Raw genomic sequence first — 22,229 nt, forward strand, 5'->3', positions numbered from 1 at the left:
AGAGGCCTCAGTTATCTCCATTTAACATAACCCAAAAAAAAAAACACACACACACACACACCAAAACAGTTTATTCTTTTCTTTAGAGCAAATTCTGAAGTTGCTGCATATTTTTCTTCAGTTACAAAATTATCCTTAAGCAAGTTTCTTGGAACAATTAAAAACCAGTAAGGGTTACCTCTCACTGATAAATCATACACTTATTTCCATTTCGTTTTATTTCTGTACAGAAAATTTCTTACATGATGAAAAATAAAACATCCAAAAACAATTCATAATTGTCACAGAAAACTTCTTACTTCATAGGCAATGAAAATACCAGTACTAACTACAGTACCTTCTGTTACAAGTACAGTAAAGAATTTGATGATACACTTCCACTAGTGTTAAACAGTGCATTCTAAAAACTTTCCTACAACAACAGCAATTACAAACTGTATCCAATATTGCCTACCATTAATGAAAATATGCAGAAAATATTCTTCAATAAAAAAAGGCCTCCCTGTTAAACCATTAAGATTATCTAGTACCATTATGGATTATCTTAACTGAACTTATACGTATAAGTGAGGACAAGTTATAAAACTCAAGAAGTAAAATTAAAATATACAGTTTACATCCATTACTCTCAAATATAGGTATGTTATACCTTTTGAGCAATGAAATGATTATAAAAAAAAATAAAAAAAATCCTATTTCTTTTTTTTTTGCTGAGTTTGAAAAAACATCCAAATCATTATGATTACAGAAAATAAGTAATTTACAATATCCTCGACTCTTGCATTAAGGAATTGCACTTTTTACTGCTAATAAAGAAAGGTAAGTAAAGAGGGAAGAAATAAAAGATGACCCTTTACAATTAGAATATCTACAATAATCCTATCTATATTTCCTACACCTAGCTTCACAACTAAGTAATTACCTTTCATTTGAAATGTTTTGTACCACTGCTATATATCATGACATGAAGGTTGAAAAAAGCAAATATCCTTAGGGCAAGACCTTTTATTTTTCTATTCATACTTAACACATTAAAGTAAATCTCAAAACCTAACTGATGAATTTAATTGGATGCAGTTAGAATGACATGTTGCAACCCTAAAAATGGGATAGATTTAATGAGATTTACCTTAAATGGGGTGCACAGATCTGGCAATTAATGTATGTAGCAAGAATACCATTTTAAAATTAATATCCTAGGTCAAGAAAACTGACAAAAGAACCAGAAATCTCATTTTTAGTAGTCCCGCATACACCCGTCAAAGCCTTTTATATATAATAAAACATTTAATACATAAGTTTTTATAAGCATTACAGTACTAGATCTTTCTTAGTGGACCATTTACATGGTTGAAAATCTTACTAAGAATAACCAGACAACAGCATTACTCAAGTTTAGAGGAGTCAAATTATCAGTTGGTTCTTGTAAATTTGAAATGGTTCACAAAATACTTCTTTGGCTGAAAGGGTAGAAAATATATTCTTAAATGTACATATAGAGATCCCATAGTATTATGTAAGATCTATCTGTCAAAAACTGTTCAAAATCTGACCGATCTTCAATCTTATGCACTCCATTTTATACTCCTATTACAATGGCTGATGGAAGTATAGGAATTCACCTAATAAAATTTCCATCTTTCCTGGAAACTATCTGATAACCTTTGGAGTTGCTTCTGATGAACTCAAAAGAATGAACTGGACCAAGAAAATAAGTTTACCTGTATTGACATTGTTACCATGTTTGAATATTTTGTTAAAGTAGTTTTTGAGTAAAATGTCAGTGGGGCCTAATTAATCCTCTCTCTACTTCTTGGAATTCATTTCCCTCAGATAATCATCCAGCTCTGCATCTAATTCTTCAGCTGTTGGAATTTTCTTTTTGTTTTTTCCTTGTTGCTGGGGTTCCTTCCTTTTCTGCCCTTGCTGCTGTACTACTTGTTTGTTTTGCTTGTTTCCTTGACCCTGCTGCTGGTTTATTATATGTTGCTTGTTCTTTGCCTGTGGCTGGTTCTTTGCCTGGGGGTGATTTCCTATCTTTTTTTGGGTTACAGCTAGTCCACCTGGTATGGCAAAGGACCACTGTTGACCTGCTACTGCTGGAACTGCTGCTGTTGTTTTCCCTGTAAGTATTATTGCTAAATAGATTAACCAGACCAGAGTCAAGGCTCTTAACTCACACAGGTCTGGAAAAAAGTTTTGGTCTTAAAAGTACAAATGACATTTTCCCTAATAATGTGCTAAAAAACTTAGTAAATAAGTTCTAATACAAAACAATTTTCATACAAATCCAATGATCACAGACCCTAAATCCTGGTTGCTGTATCCCCAGGCATGCCAACACTGAAGTCCAAACAGAACGGTTCAGATGAATTGTTCACACATGCTTGTCATTGACCATAGGTAAATAATAACTGACCCATGACATTGCACCAAAAGGAATGTGTTCTGGGGTGACTGACAGTATATGAAGTGGGCATTCAAAATATGACTGATGGGTAATATATAAAATTATGATTTGTGAAAATAAAATTTATTCATAACAAACCCTTCAAATCTTACACATTCAAATCAAAATTTAGGTGAAAGCCTAGTTGCGATTTAATGAAGAGTCAAGCAGTGGAAAGTCTGAGATGCCCCCATTTGTAATTTCAATGACAAGTCAAGCAGTGGAAAATTTAAAAGCCGAGTTGCAATTTTGATGACGAGTCAAGCAGTGGAAAATCTGAGAAGTCCACAAGCCTCAAGATCATAGTTGATTACTTTAGCACAGTAAGCTGCTTTCTCCATGGCCTTGGCTGCTTCCTCATCATCAGTAGAAAACTAGAATAAGTGTACGTATTAATGAAGTCAAAACAGGCCTCCTTTAGAGAATTTGAAGTAGCTTAATACTTAGCCATGCTGGGAGTGAATGGTGTGGTTGGTGGGGTATGAGGCTCAACTCCAATCAAGTAGATCTCGTACTGATTTTCCAACCCCCCCTCCCTTTCAAGTGAACGGACTTCGGTGAACGAGTCTGAAGCTTTGGCATAACTTTGGACTCGTCTTACTTTTGAGAATAAGCTAATGTTATTATTATAAATAGGACTTAGTTTTTAAAGTGTTAGTAAATGCCACATAGAAGTTAGGTTACAATACGTAAAGCCTCAAATATTTATAGCAGTTAGGTTATTACATGTAAGCCTCATATATTTATGAGATTCGTCTCTTTAAGTCAGTAGCTATAACTTAGGGGCATCACTGGATGATCTATTGTCACTTTTTCTAATTTGTCTTTTAGTAACTCCTATCAATAAGCACCTGGAAACTACAGAAGAGAGAGATATGCCCATAAATGAAAGGAAATAAATGATAAAACGCTAACCTGGTAAACATAACAATAAGGCCGTACACAAATGAACCTCATACAAAGTGCAAGGTATGGGTGCCTTTACATGTGGTAAGAACATTCATCAGCCAATCATATTTTTTCAGCTGTACTGCTAGTTTGTTTTATACCTTGCATACAGTCATGTTTTCAGTTATACTTGAGATACTTTTGCAATGTTTTCCAGTAAGGTTAATGTCTTATTACTGCTAGCCTGCTTTAAACATATGTTTAATAAACTACTTTTTTCTTGAATATGCCTCCTGCAATGACTCAAATATGCACATATTATGTGACACCTAATACATGAAATGAATCTTTTTAGTTATTAATGATTACCAAATAACAGTTAAATAGGCTATTATTATTACTGTAATATGGAATTGCTGTACATTATGTTACAAAAGTTGATTCAAAGGTATTGTGCAAGCTAGGCCAATCTTTGTTACTCATTAGATCTTGTAACTTATCAAAAGGGCAAATCTCTGCTTTATTCATTTATGTCCATGCAGCAACACGGATTGAATGAGATAGATGTCTTTTATATGAAATTAGAGTCTTCTGGATTGCCACAAGAAGGGCAAACAGCAAAGGTGACAGACAACACATTACCCAGCAGCAACCCCTTACTTGCAGCAAATTCAATTGACAAAAATCCATTACCAAACTTTGCATTTACTTTGACCATTGATACTTTAAATTACTTGACATATTCAACAAGAATACCATACTAAGGCTAGAACTTGTAAATTTTTAGTCTAAAGCACTATAGAGATGTGTTTCAATTTTAAGTTTCAATTTTAAAAGTTTCTTTTCATACTGTTAAAAACATTACATTTTCTTTTCATACCATTAATATAATTATTAGCTGAATGGTCTGCGACTATAAATGAAGAACTGTGATGAAATTAAATAATTAATACCTCCTTTTGCTCATTTTTACATTCAACATTGTCCCAAATTTTACTTCAATTTTTCCCCTTTTTAAGTATGATGATGATCTGATATGAAGATGAGGTATGATGAAGGTGAGCTTGTCAAAAGCCCTAAGCTACCAAGTCTAAGACCTGGTCACATGTTCACTGTACTTTCTCTCGTCTTTATCTCATGCAGCTATAAGCTTATGCCTTTTAAATATACTGTTGCAATTTGAGTTCCTATGCTCTTTGGGATTGCTTTTCTGTACCTTATCATCTTCAACAATTTTATATTACTAACAAAACAAAACACTTTTAGTACTTATATGTGATAAGTATTACCTCAATTATCTGCATAAGCACTATCCAAATGCAATTGCAACCACTTCCATTTTGGTTTCCAATGCTGTGTATATGGAATACCGTGATGGCAACACTGTTGATAGTACAAATGGTACACTGCTGATAAAGGGGTATATAGACTAGGGAGACTGAATTTTTCTGCTTGGGAGCTTCACGCTGTTATTAGCTCAAAAGCAATGTCATATGCATCATTTGCCTATGACTGGCTAAATTCCAGTGAAGTTTTATTTTCGGTCCTCCATATTTATTTCTAAACTTTTCCTTTAACTTCTCTCTGTTTACAGGCTGATTTCCCTTTGAAGCCCTTGGTTCATATACAGTCTGTTGACTGTCTATAAGGGGTTTTAGCTATAGACCTAAAGAAAGAAGCATTGCTTGGTTTTGGTTGATGTGCATTATGCTTTTAAATGTCTGTTATTTTCTTTAGTTGGCATTCAAGGAAATGAAAAAACTAGAACAGAATATGAAGTAACACGTAGCATAAACTGCCGACTAGCGTTGCATCAGAACTTTCTTGACCATGAGTACCTAAGTCTATGTATAAGTCCATGTGTATGCATTAACAGGAGATAAACTAAGCACCTGATGTGCATTTGCTCACCTTCTCTAGGTCCTGTTTTAATACTTTTAATACAGTATACTGCAAGTTTGACTTACTTTTGAAGTGAGTGAATCTTACCTGAAAATGTACAACAGAGCACTTTAATAGTGCCCTACTTTATGTTCTTTTCCAAGCTTATCGATTTTCATAGTGTATTCCACTGTCTGTGTACAGTAATGCACAATGTATTATTTTAAAGCATATAAAGTACTGTGTAGTAAAAAATAAAAAAATAAAAAGAAAATTCCGTTTTACTTCTGTAGTTTTTTCTAGGATATGCAAACTTCCATTATACACAAGGGAATGTATGTACTACAGTACTGATGCTAATAACTGAGGTAGTACCATAGTAATGTTTGTAAAACTCAAACATTTGAAAAACTACTTCCTTTGACCACAGCTGATAACTTTAAAACAAACTTATCGCTGAACTGAAACAAAAAAATCCAACATCAAAACATGCAAGAGATAACATACACATACCCTGTTAAATAACAATAATAATAATTCATAAATAACTAACATTCTAAAATTTGCAATATTCAACCTAACACATCCAAAATAAAACTACCAGTATCCACCCTAAGACATCCAAACTAAAGTTTTTGTCCTATTAGTACTTGGAAACACTAAGTAATAAACATTAGTAGTAATGAAAACAGTGACCTCTTATCAAGACAATAATGAAACCACACAACTGTGTGAAAATAAAGTACTTAAACTATTGAAATCTGTGAGGATGTGATAGCATATCTGCAGTAAAGTCTTCCAAAAGTAGATAAGTGAGCACAACTAAAGACTCAGGGTGGGAAGCCCCTCTCTCTACGCTTTAAGTAGAGGGGATATCATTGTCTGGCATTCCTCAAATGTGGAGGGAGATATTTTTACCATAATCTTTTTCACAGAGTGAGTGTTAATGTTTGCCATATGATGGCTGACATGTTACAGTGCTTGATGAATACTTCAGCTTACTAACTCGGTTTATTTCTACTGTGAAAATTAAAGTTACTCAGGACATAAAGGTTGTTCTTTTCAAGCTGATATGTGGGATGTCAGCAGTTGTTGTTCATACATAAATTGTTAAAAGATCTCACCAAGGAAGAGAGAATTTGAAAGGGAGGGACAAATGTGTTAACTCATCCCCAAAATTTTGTTTATACTGTACTGTAATATACCTCATTTATATTTTAGGTCATAAAACCTATAAATTCCTGATACAATCAATCCCCATACAAAATATTACACTTTCATACATGCCAATCCTCATTCAAAGGTCACAGAAAATTCATTTTGGTATGGAGACATACAAAACTCTATAACCAACAATATAAGTAAAAGTAAAAAAAGAAATGATAAGCTCATATGCATAACAGCACATTAAATGACTGCCACTATGTTCCTCTCATTAGACGGAATATTCACAATTTGATTATATAAAACTAAGAGAGAAAAGGAACGGCTGTGAATCTAAGCTATGCTAAAAAAATATCTTTCAAAACTAGTCTGCTAGTGTCCCCACTCTCACCTCTACCTATTACAAAACTGACAGATACAATACTTCTGAGAAAACTATTTATCCCTCATTACAATATGTTGATGATTTTTTTCCCGGAACTCAGTCCTCACTAATGACAGATGACATTTATCTGCAGTAATGGGTACATTTCAACCTAGCTGTAATTCTTAAGTGAGAAATCTTTAGCTGAAATTGCACAAAATAGACTGAAAAGATAACTGTAAATAAAACCTACTGGGAAAGAAATTCAAGTTTCATCATGAGAACTTTTTTCTTATTAGAGATGATGAAGATGAAGCCTTGCATCACAAAACTGACAGTTCTCCTTGAGGTGATAAGGTCAACTGATTCCAACCAACCACCCCCTTAAACTTTAAGCGTATATAAGCCTAATTTTTGGAGAAAAGAAGCATATTAAACATGCAACACTACCAACTACACAGCACAAAAAAATCCATTCACTCAATTACCTGCTATTGTAAAGCCTCTTTATTTAAACAACCAGAACATTGTGTTAAAATACTTAATTCTTAAAGGCTGTTGCTTATTTCACAAAATAACCTGGCGCTTGCCAATCAAATTTTCATCAATGAATGTGAAAACAGAAATAAGTCTAATCTCACTTATTCTTATATATATTGTGCTTATCTTAGTCTGGCTTCTTAGTCCAATGAAAGGAATGACTTATAATCTTTTAAAAAATCTGTATGCCTGTATTAGGCCACAAGGTCAACATCAATGAGAATTTTAAAGTAAAGCTGGGTTAACAATGGCAACTAGAAAAAAAAATGACACTAACCATGTTGTGCAATTCCTTGTTTTGGACCCATTCTGTTAAAAACGGAACCAGAACTGCTTGTTCCGCCCACTGTGCCACCAAGTCTGCTCAACACAGGAGGATTAGGCATAAGAGGCTTGTTTTGCCCAACGTAATTGTTAATCTGGACCCCACCATCTAATCTGTCCAAGACACTGGGTGCAGTTTGGTAACCAGGAGAATGGCCAAGAAGGCCCTGTGAACTTACGCCATCTAGCCTGCCCAAAACTCCTGGACGCGCCAAACCAGTTAAACTGCCAGTACCTAGAAGCAATGGGCTATGTCACAATAAGAGTTATAAATAAATAAAAATGAATAAAAAATTAAATAATATTTCCTGTTTCTCCTTAGTGCCTGCAAATACAGACCAAGAGAGACAAATGGAGAGATCATAGAATGTAGAATTGCTATACCTGTTGCCAGGTTTACTGACATTGAAGATTATCTCACTTTTATTAATCTTGACAGTCACAACCATCACTGATATATATCATCATTCACAGTCTTCAAATGTCTCTTGAATCAACAGTCTTTTGTCCAACATTACAGATGATGCAGAGGCACAACACATGATGCACCTAAACCATTAATTCCACTGAGCAGACAGCTGCTTTGTTAAGAATTCTCCAGATTATTTCCTCACTGCAGCATTGTTCCAAATTATTTCCTCACTACAGCCCTGCCACCTTCCGTAATGTAATAAACCATGGCATCATAGGAACACCCAGAGAGGGAAACCAATATATTCTCATATATCTTTGGTTCAAGGGTTAATAGTCCATTGTCTTAGAATACATCTACTATTCGGAAATGGATAAAGGTGGCAAACTCCCAGTCAGTTAAAGAGATTTAATAAGTAAGTCTATTCTAATGTTAAGACCGAAGGTTTGTTTCGTAAATTAACAAATGACAAATTTTTAACCAATTTGTATGTCATAACTAACAAACCTGAGGTCTTAACAGATAAAGCCCCACCTCTAACCACCCCTCTAGCAGTCTAAACTGGGTTGGAAGAGTAACTGAATAGGCAGTTCTAAGTGTTTTTAGGGGGGTTTTAAGTATTTACAGATTTTTGCTATTTGTGTGTGTGTCATGTATTCACTGTACATGTGTGAATCCCATTTATTACATAAATCCATCTTGCAAATAAAGTCAACACCTTGCTTAATGTGTCCCTGAGGAGTGAATCATGTCAGTGAGTTTTATATCGAAATACACTCATGAACTGTAGTCGTCAATGATATACCTGTTTATTAGCGATCTTGGTGTTAGAGAGAACCTACCACTGACTACTGGACATTCGACATTAACAAGACATTCAAATCAGCGAAGTGTCTTTTCATTCCAGATTCTACAGGTAGTGTTCGAGTTACGATAATTCGTCGTATGATAATCCGACGTTACAATGGGGTTGTTAGCAATTAATAATAATAATAATAATAATAATAATAATATAATAATAATAATAATAATAATAAAAACTTATTTTTAAATTTTGTGCACAACAAGCACAGGCAGCAGCCTACTACGCTGTACGATATGTTGGCCTGAGAGTGAGAGGCTGGTGTAGGTATGGCAGCAGGAGCAGACGACCTCACTTGTTCTTGCTCTGGACCAATAAGATTTGGTCAGTGTTTGTTTGTGATTTTTTTTTTTTATTTAAGTAAACTAAAAAAACTGTCTGCCAAACAACCAAATAGGTCTCCTGCTGGTAGTGCAAAAAAAATAAAAAAACAAAAAACAAAGAGGCAGTCCATCACTTTGGAGCAAAAATTGAAGATAATTAACCAGCATGAAGGTAAAAAGGCAGTCATGGTTATCGCATGTGACGAAAGTTTATCCCAATTGACAGTATCCACCATTCTCAAGGACAAGAAACGTGTAATGGATGCTGTAAAGGCATCTGCTTCTCTTCATTCAACAGTTATATTAAAGAAGAAAATAGGGCCTTTGGAAGAAATGGAGCAGTTACTGGTAACATGGATGGAGGACCAAATACAAAAGCATATGCCACTCACCCTCTTGACCATTCAGACAAAGGCTTGCATGCTTTTTGAAGAACTAAAGAAAAAGTATGATGATAACCACAACAAAAGTTTTGCAGCAAGTGCAGAATGGTTTCGTCATTGTGAAAATTAGCGGTGAAGCAGCAAACGCTGATGCCGACGGAGCAGCTAAGTTTAAGGATGCTTTACACAAGATCGTTGTTAATGAAGGGTACTTGCCACAGCAAATCTTTGATGTCGCCGAAACCGGACTCTATCAAAAGCGTATGCCGCAATGGTCCTACAGCCACAAAGAAGCAACAATGATGCCCGGGTTTAAGCCATACAAGGATCGATTAACTCTTCTGCTTGGGGGAAATGTGGCTGGGTATAAACTTAAGCCCTTTATGATTTTTCACAAAGAAAATCGACGAGCATACACTTCCAGTGCATTACCGTCATAATAAAAAAAAGCGTGGATGACTGCAATGCTGTTCAAAGACTGGTTCATTCATTGCTTCATTACAGAAGTGAAAAATTATTGTAAGAAAAATAACATTCCCTTCAAAATTCTTCAGATTCTCGACAATGCTCCTGGCCACCCTCAGCACATCGGAAATATTAACGAGAATGTAAAAGTTGTGTTTCTGCCACCAAACACAACTTCTCTCATACAACCCATGGATCAGGGTGCTGTGGCTACGTTCAAGGCGTATTATCTTTGGAACATGTTTGCCCAGGCTGTTCAGGCTATGGATGATGAGAAAGATCTCAGAACTTTCTGGAAAGAATTTAGAGTTCTGAACTCCATTATGAACATTGGAAGGGCGTGGATGGAGGTAAAGAAAGTGTATGAATGGGGACTGGAAAATCTCCTTAAAGTGTAAGTGAACTCATTTAAAGGTTTCGATCAGAATAAAGAAGTGGAAATCAATAAAAAGATCTTGATACTTAGGAAAAGTTTAGATTTAGAAACTGATGAGGAAGTTATCCAAGAACTTATAGATGTGCAAGATGTAGAGCTAACGGCAGAGGATTTAATTGCACTTGCAGAAGAGAAAAAAAAGCAGGTGAGGAAGAAGAGATAAAAGAAGAGCCGGAGCGAACGTTTACAACAAAAAAAACTGGCAGAGGCATTTGCTTTATTTGAACAAGGACTGAAACTTTTAAGTGAAATGGATGGAGGACGAGGAACGGTTTGCCAAAGTTCAGAGGGCTCATCAAGACAATGTTGCATGTTACTGATTAATTTATGAAGAGTGAAAAAACTGCACTGTGCAACCTATTATGTTTTTGTTTTGTTTGTTTGTATGGTGCTTTTATGTTGCAAGGAACCAGTGATTAGTATTCAGCAACGGGACCAACGACTTTACGTGACTTCCGATCCACGTGCAACCTATAATGGATTATTTCTTCAAGAGAATGACTCCAGTGCCTTCACCTTCGCCCCGCCCTACCCCGTCACTTGAGACTCGATCCTGTACGTCTCGGAACAGTTATTTCCTCAAAACACCTGAACTAACAGAAGAAGAAATTCTATCTGAAGAGGAGCGAATTGATGATCCCGCTGCTTTATCATCCTCCTCCTCTTCACATTTTTAGTTACACATAGCCATGAACAGCCTGACGCCGTTCACGTATGCCGACAACGGACCGAATCTTGGTGAGTACCCTTTACACTACAGTCTGATTCTTGCTCTTATTGTTAAATTTCTTTTTATACTTAATTATCATAAGTCAATCTGCAATGAACCACCCGAATTAGCTGATATTAATAATTACTATACCGTATATGTATAGGTATACTGTGTAGTGTAGGCTAATCTTGCATATATGTGTACGTATATGGTACTGATTAACTTAGTGTAGGCTAGGCTATATTCGAGATACAATTTTTTCAACTCACGCATATTTTTCGGAACCTGGCCCCATTGCAAGTAGGAGAATAGCTGTACACCTGAAAGGCTTCCTTCAATAAAGACACAGTTTCTAAACTGCACATAGAAAAGGCCATTTTCAACATGAAATATTTACCTAGTAGTTCATATAAAACACCAAGTTTCTACACAAAGATTTTAGTGATCTGAAGCATCCTTGTTACTGAAAACTACCACTATGCCATTCTAAATGTCAACACGATTTTTACCTTTTTACGTTACCAACACACAACTTCTAAGTTAGCTAGTCTCTGTACATTTGTTAATGTCCATCTACAGATTGATAATGAGATACAGTAGTTTAATTGTACCAGTGGCAACATTACCAACTCTCAATTTCTTTCCTTTTTCCACATAATTATCAATTACAGGATTGACGACCATTGTCATCAGAGTACATACCTGTAAATGCTTTATAGTGGCAGGAGCCATTTCATGGATACAAATTTACCCTATGTACTCACAATAAATCAAAGAGTCTCTTAGGTTATGATAATGTTGATAGTGTAATATGTCATTAAAATGGTTAGTAAACATTGTCATGCAGGAGTGGCTAAACACAGGGTGATGAGCTGACTAGATACCTTATTGCTGCTCAAGATGAGCCTCATCCCTGCATGACTGGACTGAAGAAGCAGTCCTTTCTGAAACTTTGGAGAAGTTTTCATTGTCCCCGTAGCCAACTGAAAGGATCTAATCTAGCATAAGGCTAATTATGTTCCTACTTATGCATTTACTCTTCATCTTTACTAACACTTCTCCAGCATTATACAGTACTAAGCAATTCTGAAGCTCCTTCACTCACACTGTTGTTCTCCAACTTTCTGCTTTCTCCTTGTGTTCCTTGATAATTTTGACAACCCAACCCTAAATGCAGTTACATCATTGCCTTCGTTGTGCAGTTTAAATGGTAATGTTAGTTTAAAATGTGTAACTAGGTCACCTTTAGGGATGATATCCTTTTCAACTCAACCTATATTCTAAAAATTATTTAAGTGATTTTTGTAGGAACAGGAGCCATTGCACAGACCACTACTTTTCCTATTTACTTATAACAGTAAACAGTTCACTAGTTATCAATTCACAACTAACAGCCAACACAAACAACTCTCAAATTGGGGTGAGTATTTATATATTCTCACTTAAGCCAAACATGGTTACGAAGTTTAGGATCATTAGTTTACTGAACAGCTATTAATCACAATGACTCCTAGCAATAGTGCAGTAGCAATGGTTGTTTAAGAATTGCAAGAACATTTCCACATAGGAAAGCCAGACATAAATCACCTCGTATCTCATAAACATTGACTTAATTCAATCAATAACTAAGTGAAATTTAGACTTCCATAAAGAGGGGCAAAAGCTGGATCAGAAAAAACTAGTCGAACAGATAAGTAAGAACAGAACAGCAATAAGTAGTTAAATAACGAGACTAGAAGAGTAAAGAAAATGAATGAAAAATAAAAATTCCAGCTTAGGTCCAAGGGGCAATAAGTAGTTAAATAACGAGACTAGAAGAGTAAAGAAAATTAATGAAAAATAAAAATTCCCGCTTAGGTCCAAGGGGCACAGTTTTTTTTTTTCTGTCAAAAGAAAGTACCCTATTACAGGGTGATCCAAAAAAGCTATGCAGAGGCTATTTAAATCAAATTACAGTTGCACAGGAATTTCAATTGTGATACATATAACAACTATAACTGGAACTATTAACAGCAGTCTAATTACAGCGATTTTCTATACTTATTTGTGCCCAATTGGAGGATACCACCTGCGTGTCTTGCACTTACAATTTAGTAGACAGTGAAGTTATCTGCAGCATGCCTTTGCCTCCCACCCCACCCCATCCAGCTACAATCATTTACATTTGTTACCTTTCCTCTACCCACCAAGCTGTCCCACTTGCTATACAGTTCACCTCTCACTTACAGCAAATCCTCCAGGAATGTCAAATGAGTCTACTATTGGAAATTAAAAAGCAATCAGATCCAAATCAGACATCTAAATGCCAGTCACCTTTACATGGACAATGAACCATACATCTACAAATCATTGATCAAGAACTCAATGAGGTTCAAAACATTTTCAGCACTGGGGTTTTGGCTGGTGCTATCATATCCTCTGTCCAGACCTATGGAACCTGAACTAATGTCCACTTTGGTCTTTCACAGCATGAAGCTTGATAACACCTTACAGTCAACATCTGCCTAAAATTTTTCCAAGGGCAAAGGATCTGACCTAAATATAGTAGACTACTTGGATTTAAAGGTTTTGGGTACTCAATGATTTTGCACAAGCTGGCAAATAAAACGGAAGCTAGAATATTCTGGACCATCAATGCAGCATTATTATTATTTCAGTAGATGAAACCTGTTCACGTGGATCAAGCACATAAGGGCCATTGACTTTAAATTCAAGCTTCCAAAGAACCTCCAAACGCAGACCCCACTCTGCAGCAGATTGATCATAATACAGAGCTAGTGATTTTTCATCATCCAGGGGGAGGCGCGAACCTGCAACATCTGAGCAGCATGCCACGACACCAGCAACTATACCAGTGGACCAGTATGAATAAAACTAAAGTAAAAGGTCACTGACTGAACGTTCTGTAAAAAATCTACTAAATTCCAAAAGTTGGTCAAAATGTATCAAAACCGATCTAACAATAACTACAGAATAAGGGAGACTAAATTAAGCTCAAGTGAGACTTAGATTTTCTTTTGTCTGCTTTGCTGCATGGGTTGGGTGATAACAAAAACTACAAGTTATTATGATTTATGAATGCTACCCAAACCGCACAATGAAATTGCCTTCAAAATAGGGTTACTAGTCTAATTTACTTACATAAAAATGTCCACTCTTCAACATAATTTCAGACAAACATTTATCATACATTGTCTGATTTCTGAAGACATGGAATTGAAGTCACAAACAAATTGTCAGGGTACAAGATGCAGAGAAAGAAGAAAGAAGGAAGAAGGAATCCAAGTCACATCAAACTGTATTCCAAAAAAAGAATACATAATTTCTGTTTGACTGTTTAGCATCAATATCACTGTGCTGTCTTCCTCATTCATGTTTTACTGCTTCTCGAAGTGCATTCTTCATTTTCCATCAGATCAACTTCAACTAAATATGTGTGGCTTTTTGACTGATCTTATTAATAAGAGGTGAACTTCTTTTGTAATGATTCTTCTTTGCATTATTAACTGTCTGACATTTTACTTTTGCACAATGTTGATCATCCTGGATTTTCTATTTGCCTAAACTAACATAACTTGAAAATTCTCTTAATTCATGAATTTGAATTAAAAAATCACTATTGTCTTATACTTACCCTGCAGTAGACCTACACCACCAGCAGGAACTCCAAAACTGTAACCCTTTGAGATTCCATAACCCATCTGCATATTAGCTGGCCATTTCATAATACCACTCTGCTGTTGTGGCATTGTTTTCTTCTTAGTCTGAACTGAAATTAAAAATAACATCAATGCTTACAGCTAACTGCAGAAAATCCAATCCAATATTATATATCTACCATTCAGTAAAAAACAATCAAATTTTACTTCAATCATACTGCCAAATAAAATGTAGTAAGTTGCAAATTCTGAACAATTTATATTTTATTTTATATTCAAAATTGAAATCTTTGTATGGATAATCCTTTAGCAGAAGCTAGTGTAGTCACTGAAGCCAGGTATAAAGGAAATTAGTCAACTATACGTTAGATGGAAAGGGGACCCATATACTATCTCGACTGACTTCATCACCTTTTCCTCTAGCAACAAGGATTATGTTGGCTCGGTTAGAAGATGAATTATCAAACAAGACCTAACTATTGTAGATCTGGGTTAAATGTAAATTATACTGAATTTATTCCTATCATGACACATGCTTTCTTTCAAATGTGGCTCACCCCATGAGTACAAGGCATTTGTCTGAAGAACAAAAGCTGGTGTTGTTCCAACCTCAAGATGTTAAGCTTTCCAATGTCAAGATTGAATGGGTCCTGTCCCAAAGTCTAGCTTCTTGTAGCCTTCCCCACTGGAAATTTTGAGTCCCTAAGATAAGAGAGGGTAAAAGTGGTCTGACAATATCAAACATCTGCCCTCTATACTTGAAGACCAAGGACATTAAAAAATCCAGGATTTTGTGACCCTTCGCCTACGGTATGGAACAGTCCCCCCTTACCGACTTATATGACCACTGGAAGCAATCCCAAAGCCAGGAGATTTTCCCTGAACATTTCCCTCTTATGTAAGCTGGTACTGACAAACAGCCGATATTTGGGCCTAAGATGCCGAGGCCTGTGCAAGTAGTATTCCAAAACTGAATGGCTACAACTGCAACTCATCAGGATAGAGAGACGGGAATGAAAAGCTATGAAATCTCTCGTCAGGCAAACTCCTCTTCTTTCATACTAGGCTACCACAATGATATTCTTGAGTGTGATGTTCTCATCTGTAGCTTCCCTCAGGAATTCAAATGGTGCCTGGTTGAGACTAAAGAGCACAAATCTCATCACAATCCAGGGAAGTGAGTTCATGGGGTGGGCAAGACTTGGGGTGGACAAGACTGCTATACGCTCCTAATGATTAAGATCATCTCAACAGAGGAAGAATAGTTAAGTAGGAACACCTAGAAAAATGCAAGGTGAAGCCTGCATTCTGCTGCAAATGGCCTAGCAGACATACTCTCTCACAACACCAAAAATAGAAGATGACTCACTTCACCTTACAGACAACTGCTTGGGACTTATGGACACTAACAGACATCTTGTGTAGAAAAATTAAAAACCACTTTCATGAGTTGCTGGTGGAAAAGCACTGGGCTTGTGGTACTCTGAAACATGGGTCACAGGAGTTAATTCTCCCAGCCTCAACAGGAAGGCCAGTAGATGGCTGAATGGGGGAAAGGTATACATGTAGATGTCCTATGGGTGTTGAAAAGTATCCTCCAGCACAAACCATGGTCCAAAAATATAAAAGCAAAAAATATAGCTCCTGTTTATCTAGCAGGCATACAGATAAATCACTGGTGTTTTCCAAAACACAAAGAAAAGAACCTCTCCAGCAATGCAACCTGCACCTGACAACTGAGCTGATACGCTACTACAATCCTGAAGTCTAAGATGTTACAGCAACTAAAGACCACGTTTCCCCAACTTTGGTGGACTGGTGTGACAAGAGGGTTGTCCTCCCAAAACTGACAGCCTTCTCAACTTTGCATCATCTTCCTCAAGGGTCTAACCCAGATGACTATTAAAATGAAGCCATGGCATCCAAGAAAGAAACAACCCCCCTCCCCACAACAAAAATCATTCTCAGGGTTATTCATCAGCCCACAAATTGACGAGGTCCCTTCATCCTCTAGGGAAAAGTACCCCCAATGAAAGGCCAGAGCCAGCCTGGCAAGCACTAATGGCGAGGGAGTTCCTTGATCTGGAGATCTAAGATTCCTCCTCAAGTATGCCTCACACGAGCAGAAAACTAGGCTAGAAATGACAGTGAAGATTCTGGGACAAAACATAAGGTGCACTCTATGGAGGACATAGGATGCTATGGAACAGCTGGTCACTTCCCCAGGGAACATGGCCCTATGAAGTCTTAGAACTGCCACCCAACTTAACATGTATGGGTTCCATAGGCAAGGGACCCATGGGCCCTACAGGATCTACCACCTCAATAGAAGGACCCTTAACTTTAACACAGAGAAAGGACACACCAGGCCTATCTTACACCTGCTTGGCAGACCATGACAAATGCCTGGAATGCGTTCCATACACCAAGTAATAATTCAAGGGTGTCCAAAGCAACTGCAGGAAACCCTTCTCTAATCTCAAGCTATGAACCATTAATGGAACAAGCCAGGTTGAGTTTCTCTAACCAAATCAGGAGAGCAGAAAAATCACTACCCTTCCCATGCAGCGCAGTACTGGACCCAGGACAAGTGATGAGTAGGAGAGTAGGGTCAGGTAAAATATACTTGGGCTCATTTGACCTTTTACAAGCATTGTCCTTTTCAACCACTCCCAGACCAATCAACAATGAAGCAATGAAGTTGAGGCAAGCATCCTGGAAAGGACAAAGCTCCAGCTAGAGCTGCAAAAGAAATAACACAGCAGCAGCAACATTACTGTGTCTAATATGAGGTTAATACTGAAGCAGAAGCAACTGTTGAGACAGACAAGATGCTTCAATTAGCAACAAGGGAAGAGCCCATTAACCCAATGGAAGGCCAAGGAGCCCACAGCAACTATTTTATCTCATCAGGATATACCCAAGTTGTCAACACAGCAGGAGTGGCGAGAAGGAAGAAGGGGTAGATGAAAGTACCAGGGTCAGCCATAGCACCATTCAACATTCCATTCTGGGAGCTTCCAGGCCAGTCATAATCCTGTTTGACTGTAACCCCCTTGCACCACGGAAAGTAAGAGATATAATAGACTGAAACCTACCCAACTGTGGAAGCAGAAGACTGTCTCTGAACAAGGTCAAATAAAAAAGTTTTTGCCTTCAGAAGACATCATTCACAGGTGACATATGGCACCCAACAGACCTTGTTACACCCTGAATGTTTTAGCTTATCATATAATCTAACAGGTGTAGCATCAGGCATCATCATTCATGATACAGTTAAAACCATTAATACATGACAAAGCAAACTCAATAACAAAAAGATATGGGAAATCGTGTCCACAACAATATCCATGAATAAGTCTGGCAACAACAAAGATGTCTACATAGCACAATAACCAAAGAAAAAATTATGCTGACAATCAAATGAGAGGGTGGTAACCAGTCTGCCTTCACTCATGTGCCACTCATTAACTAGCTTGGCACCAACCTTCAATGAACAAACCTACTGTTATCAATTAATGGTTTAATGAATGGTTTATCCAGTTTGCATCGTTGCTGGAGCAAGTAAATAATACAAAAGACCTTAAAAAACCAATAATAACTACTGGAATATGAACAAAATGAACATAATCAATTTTGATTTTCTCTTAGTGAAGCATAAGTCGCTGCATATACTCTGCTGTACTCACAAACACCTGACACGCACAAACTATATGATATTTGATAACACATGCTAACAAACCCTTCTTAACGCAAAATGTCCACCATCCCTAACACTGCATAATTTTCATCCAATTCAATTCCTGCAATTTGTTCTTAAAACCAACTAATAAATACACAAGATGTGTAACCATGTACTTACTGTTTATAATTTGTTTATTGTTTGCTTTCTGGTTATTGTTTTGTGTCTGTTTGTTCATGGTTTGCTTGTTGTTGAACATCTGATTATTGTTAGCTGCTCTATTATTTTGAACTTGCTTAATGTTTCCCATTTGTTGTTTTCCTGCTGGCTTATTGTTTCCAAATTGCTGCTTCCCTATTTGTTTAATGTTTCCTATTTGTTGTTGGGGACCTTTCTGAAGTCTTTTTACTGGTTTTGCGCCACCTCCCATTACACTGTTTACTTGTGGGGTGATCTTGAAAGTTCCTGGTGGACCTGCCAAAAGAACAAAGAACACTATTAAATTACAAGCATTCAGAGTGTGTTGCTTGAGCAATTCATGTTCCATGCTGGTCCCCCATCAATACCCATTAAATCACTGAATGATGATGACACATCCCATACTGGTCCCCAACTAATTTCTCTCAAAATGTATTCTGAATGATGAAAACAGTCTGTCACAGACAATTTCCCTTCCTGTAAACCTGTGTGTGATGGTCTACTTTTGCTTCCTTCAACTCTGTAAAAGATGCAAAGACAAATTGCAAAAACAAAGAATGGTTATTATTTCAACAATAAACGACGAATAGCAGACACAGCTTATGAATGATGGTCTTCATTTGTAGAGAGACTGACTGAAATCCCTAAAGTCATGCATAAATTGAAATGACAAATTAGGTGTGACAAACTGAATCTCCAATCTTACATATCTACACACAATAGTCTGCCTTTGTGCAAATTTTGAATTAAATTACTTGAACTGTCATAGGAACTTTGATGACAGGATAAGTATGACAGACAAAAAGAGCCACTATCTCCCTTCATGCGAATCTGTACAGGATGGTCTATATCTCCCCATGACTGAAGTGCAATAAAAGAAGATCAGGCAATAAACAGAGATATTTTTTATGAAGAATCCCTGAACATAATAGGATACCTTAATGTCAACTCCAAATCATCAAATGGTTTAGTTCTTGCTGAAATATAATTTTTCTGAATCAATATTTTTCACCCAATGCTTCAGTTTTCATAGTGAAATATAGTTGGAAACATGGTCTCCAAGTTAGATTAAAAACACAACATTAATGATATCTACAATTCTCAGTTACCAAAATTGGCCTCAAAAGCCCTGCAAACTACTGTTATAAAAATTTCTTTTTTTTACAACATGTTAAGTTTAGTCCCAAAATCACATGAAGCAAGTACAAATATTGAAACATGTAGGATATCTATACAACAAGCTATAAAACAAAATGAAGTTGATAAAGCAGACCAAATACAATTACAGGCAGTCCCCGGGTTATGACGGGGGTTCCGTTCTTGAGACGCGTTGTAACCCGAAAATCGTCGTAAGCCGGAACATCATAAAAAATCCTAAGAAAACCTTACTTTTAATGCTTTGGGTGCATTGAAAACTGTGTAAAATGTATTCTTATTGCATTTTTCATCAAAAAAACCTTCAAATACTGATTATTTTGCATTTTTGGTGTCATAATTCTTCTGCCAGATGAACATTTTAGGCGTCGTAACCCTGGAACATGCGTCGTAACCCTGGAAATAATTTCTGATGAATATAATTGAAAAGCGCCTTAACCTTGGAACGTCGTAAGCCAAACCCGTCATAACCCGGGGACTGTCTGTATGTTTTTGCTATCCCTTAACCTATCATTGTTGAGTACATGGTACACTTAGCATTATGATGAATTCAACCGTATAAATCCGAAACACATAAAACCCATCATTAGACTGATGTAGTGTCCATTTCTAGACACCACCACAATGAAGTAATATCCTGTATTTGAATTGGTTTAATTCATCTGAATGATGGGTATTAAATGAATAATCCTTATAAACTAATACCAGAATGCAGAGAAAGCAAACACTTGCAATCAAACATTTGAATATCTGGTTTTCAATTGACAACCAAGATAAAGTTTAGGAAGCATCCCTGAAATAATTTTTACTAAATGTCAACATTTTCAGTTTAATAAATAATCACTTCTTCAAATTGTAATTTATTTTACACGATCTAATATATTTCTTTCTTAACAAGTTGTAATTTATTCTTATAAGGTCTAATATATAAACTAACCTTATAAATAACCAAATGATAATGGCTTACCATTGTACGAAGTTTCAATGAAATCACTTCAATTGTGTGCAAGTATTTTCTTATAATAGTGGATGTTATAACAGAAATGACCTCCAGAATAGCAAGCCACAGAGCATGGCTAAGCAAGTAGGAAGAGTTCGACCTAAAATAATATGCATCAGATGTTGTATTTACAAGAGCAAACCTAACAATGTAGTCTCTTGCATTGTTAGTCTCTTGCTTGCCTGAGCAAGTCAAGGCCCCTTCAAAATGAATGCATCATGAAGGTTATGCTAATAAGTCAAGCACAAGGGCACTTTGACAGAAGCACAAATGGAACAAACTGCGGACTTGAAAAAGAATGCTTTAACTTCCTCAGCATGCAAATGTTATGTACTGTTTCCAATCGTCCCTACATTTCAAATAACCAAAAATTTCTAAAACATCTACAAGCATACCCAGCAAATACAATACCAAGTTCTGTTCTGATGTTACATCCAACTACTACTCTGTTCGGCCGTAATTAAGGTATCTGACAAGCATTAACATCCATTTGAATAGTTTTTGCCGCTTATTTACTATATTGTAATTCCTTCCTCTTTTTGTAAAAACTATATAAATAATACAGGCTGCCCTCGGTTAGCGGCAGGGGTTCCATTCCTGGCCGCCGACACTAAGTGATTTTCGACGCTAAGCGATTTTAAAGCCTACGGCCTCTGTACACCTTCTTTCGAAACTCTAGACCAGTCAAAGGCGCCGTAATCCCACAATGGCGCAATAAGTAAAATTATATTTATGCAGTATAGTACTATAGAATTTACTGTACAGTAGTACAGGCGGCCCGCGGTTAACGGCGCAATCGCTCAAAAATATTCATTAAAAAAATAAGGTATCTTTATGGCACCATTTTCAGTTAACAGCGCCGCTAGCGCCGTTGTCTAACGAGTTCATACATTTGTAGAAATGATGTTCAGACCATAAAGGTTATGCAAATTACATAAACAAATTTTATGGAGAGTTATTACATAGGTATTAGGGTAAAATATATGCCTCTGACGCTGTTCTATGCCAAAAATATAGTGTTACATAAGTGCAAATTTAGCTATGGATGTGTCAATTTATAAATGTTCATGCTTTTATGTTTAAAATGTGTATGAAAATGTATTACGTATAGGGTATTTTTACTTTTGCACAGAAATACGATAGGCTTTCGAAACTGCCCTTCACACGTTATCAAATACGATGTTTTTTCATGGTCTTTCTTGTGAGTGCCGCCTGCCGCTCTTCCGAAATATAGTTAAAAAAAGGTGGAAATCAGCGATCGATGTGTCGATTTTATAAATGTTCATGCTTTTATGTTTAAAAAGTGTATGAAAATGTATTACATATAGGATA

General features: G+C 36.4%; 1 protein-coding gene across 1 annotated transcript in view; it reads right to left on the reverse strand.

Annotated features, from left to right (window-relative positions):
• Positions 1-200: 200 nt before the first annotated feature.
• The window catches only part of LOC135201468 (uncharacterized), a gene marked incomplete at its 5' end in the record, with an annotated part of 28,121 nt that continues 6,092 nt past the window's right edge, over positions 201-22,229 (reverse strand). Inside the window, 4 exon segments of the mRNA XM_064230438.1 lie at positions 201-2,123; positions 7,564-7,845; positions 14,838-14,972; positions 18,725-19,018. Coding sequence (XP_064086508.1) covers positions 1,807-2,123; positions 7,564-7,845; positions 14,838-14,972; positions 18,725-19,018 — 1,028 coding nt within the window.

The sequence above is a fragment of the Macrobrachium nipponense genome, chromosome 28, assembly GCF_015104395.2.
Source record: "Macrobrachium nipponense isolate FS-2020 chromosome 28, ASM1510439v2, whole genome shotgun sequence".
In the NCBI taxonomy this organism is placed as follows: Eukaryota; Metazoa; Arthropoda; class Malacostraca; order Decapoda; family Palaemonidae; genus Macrobrachium; species Macrobrachium nipponense.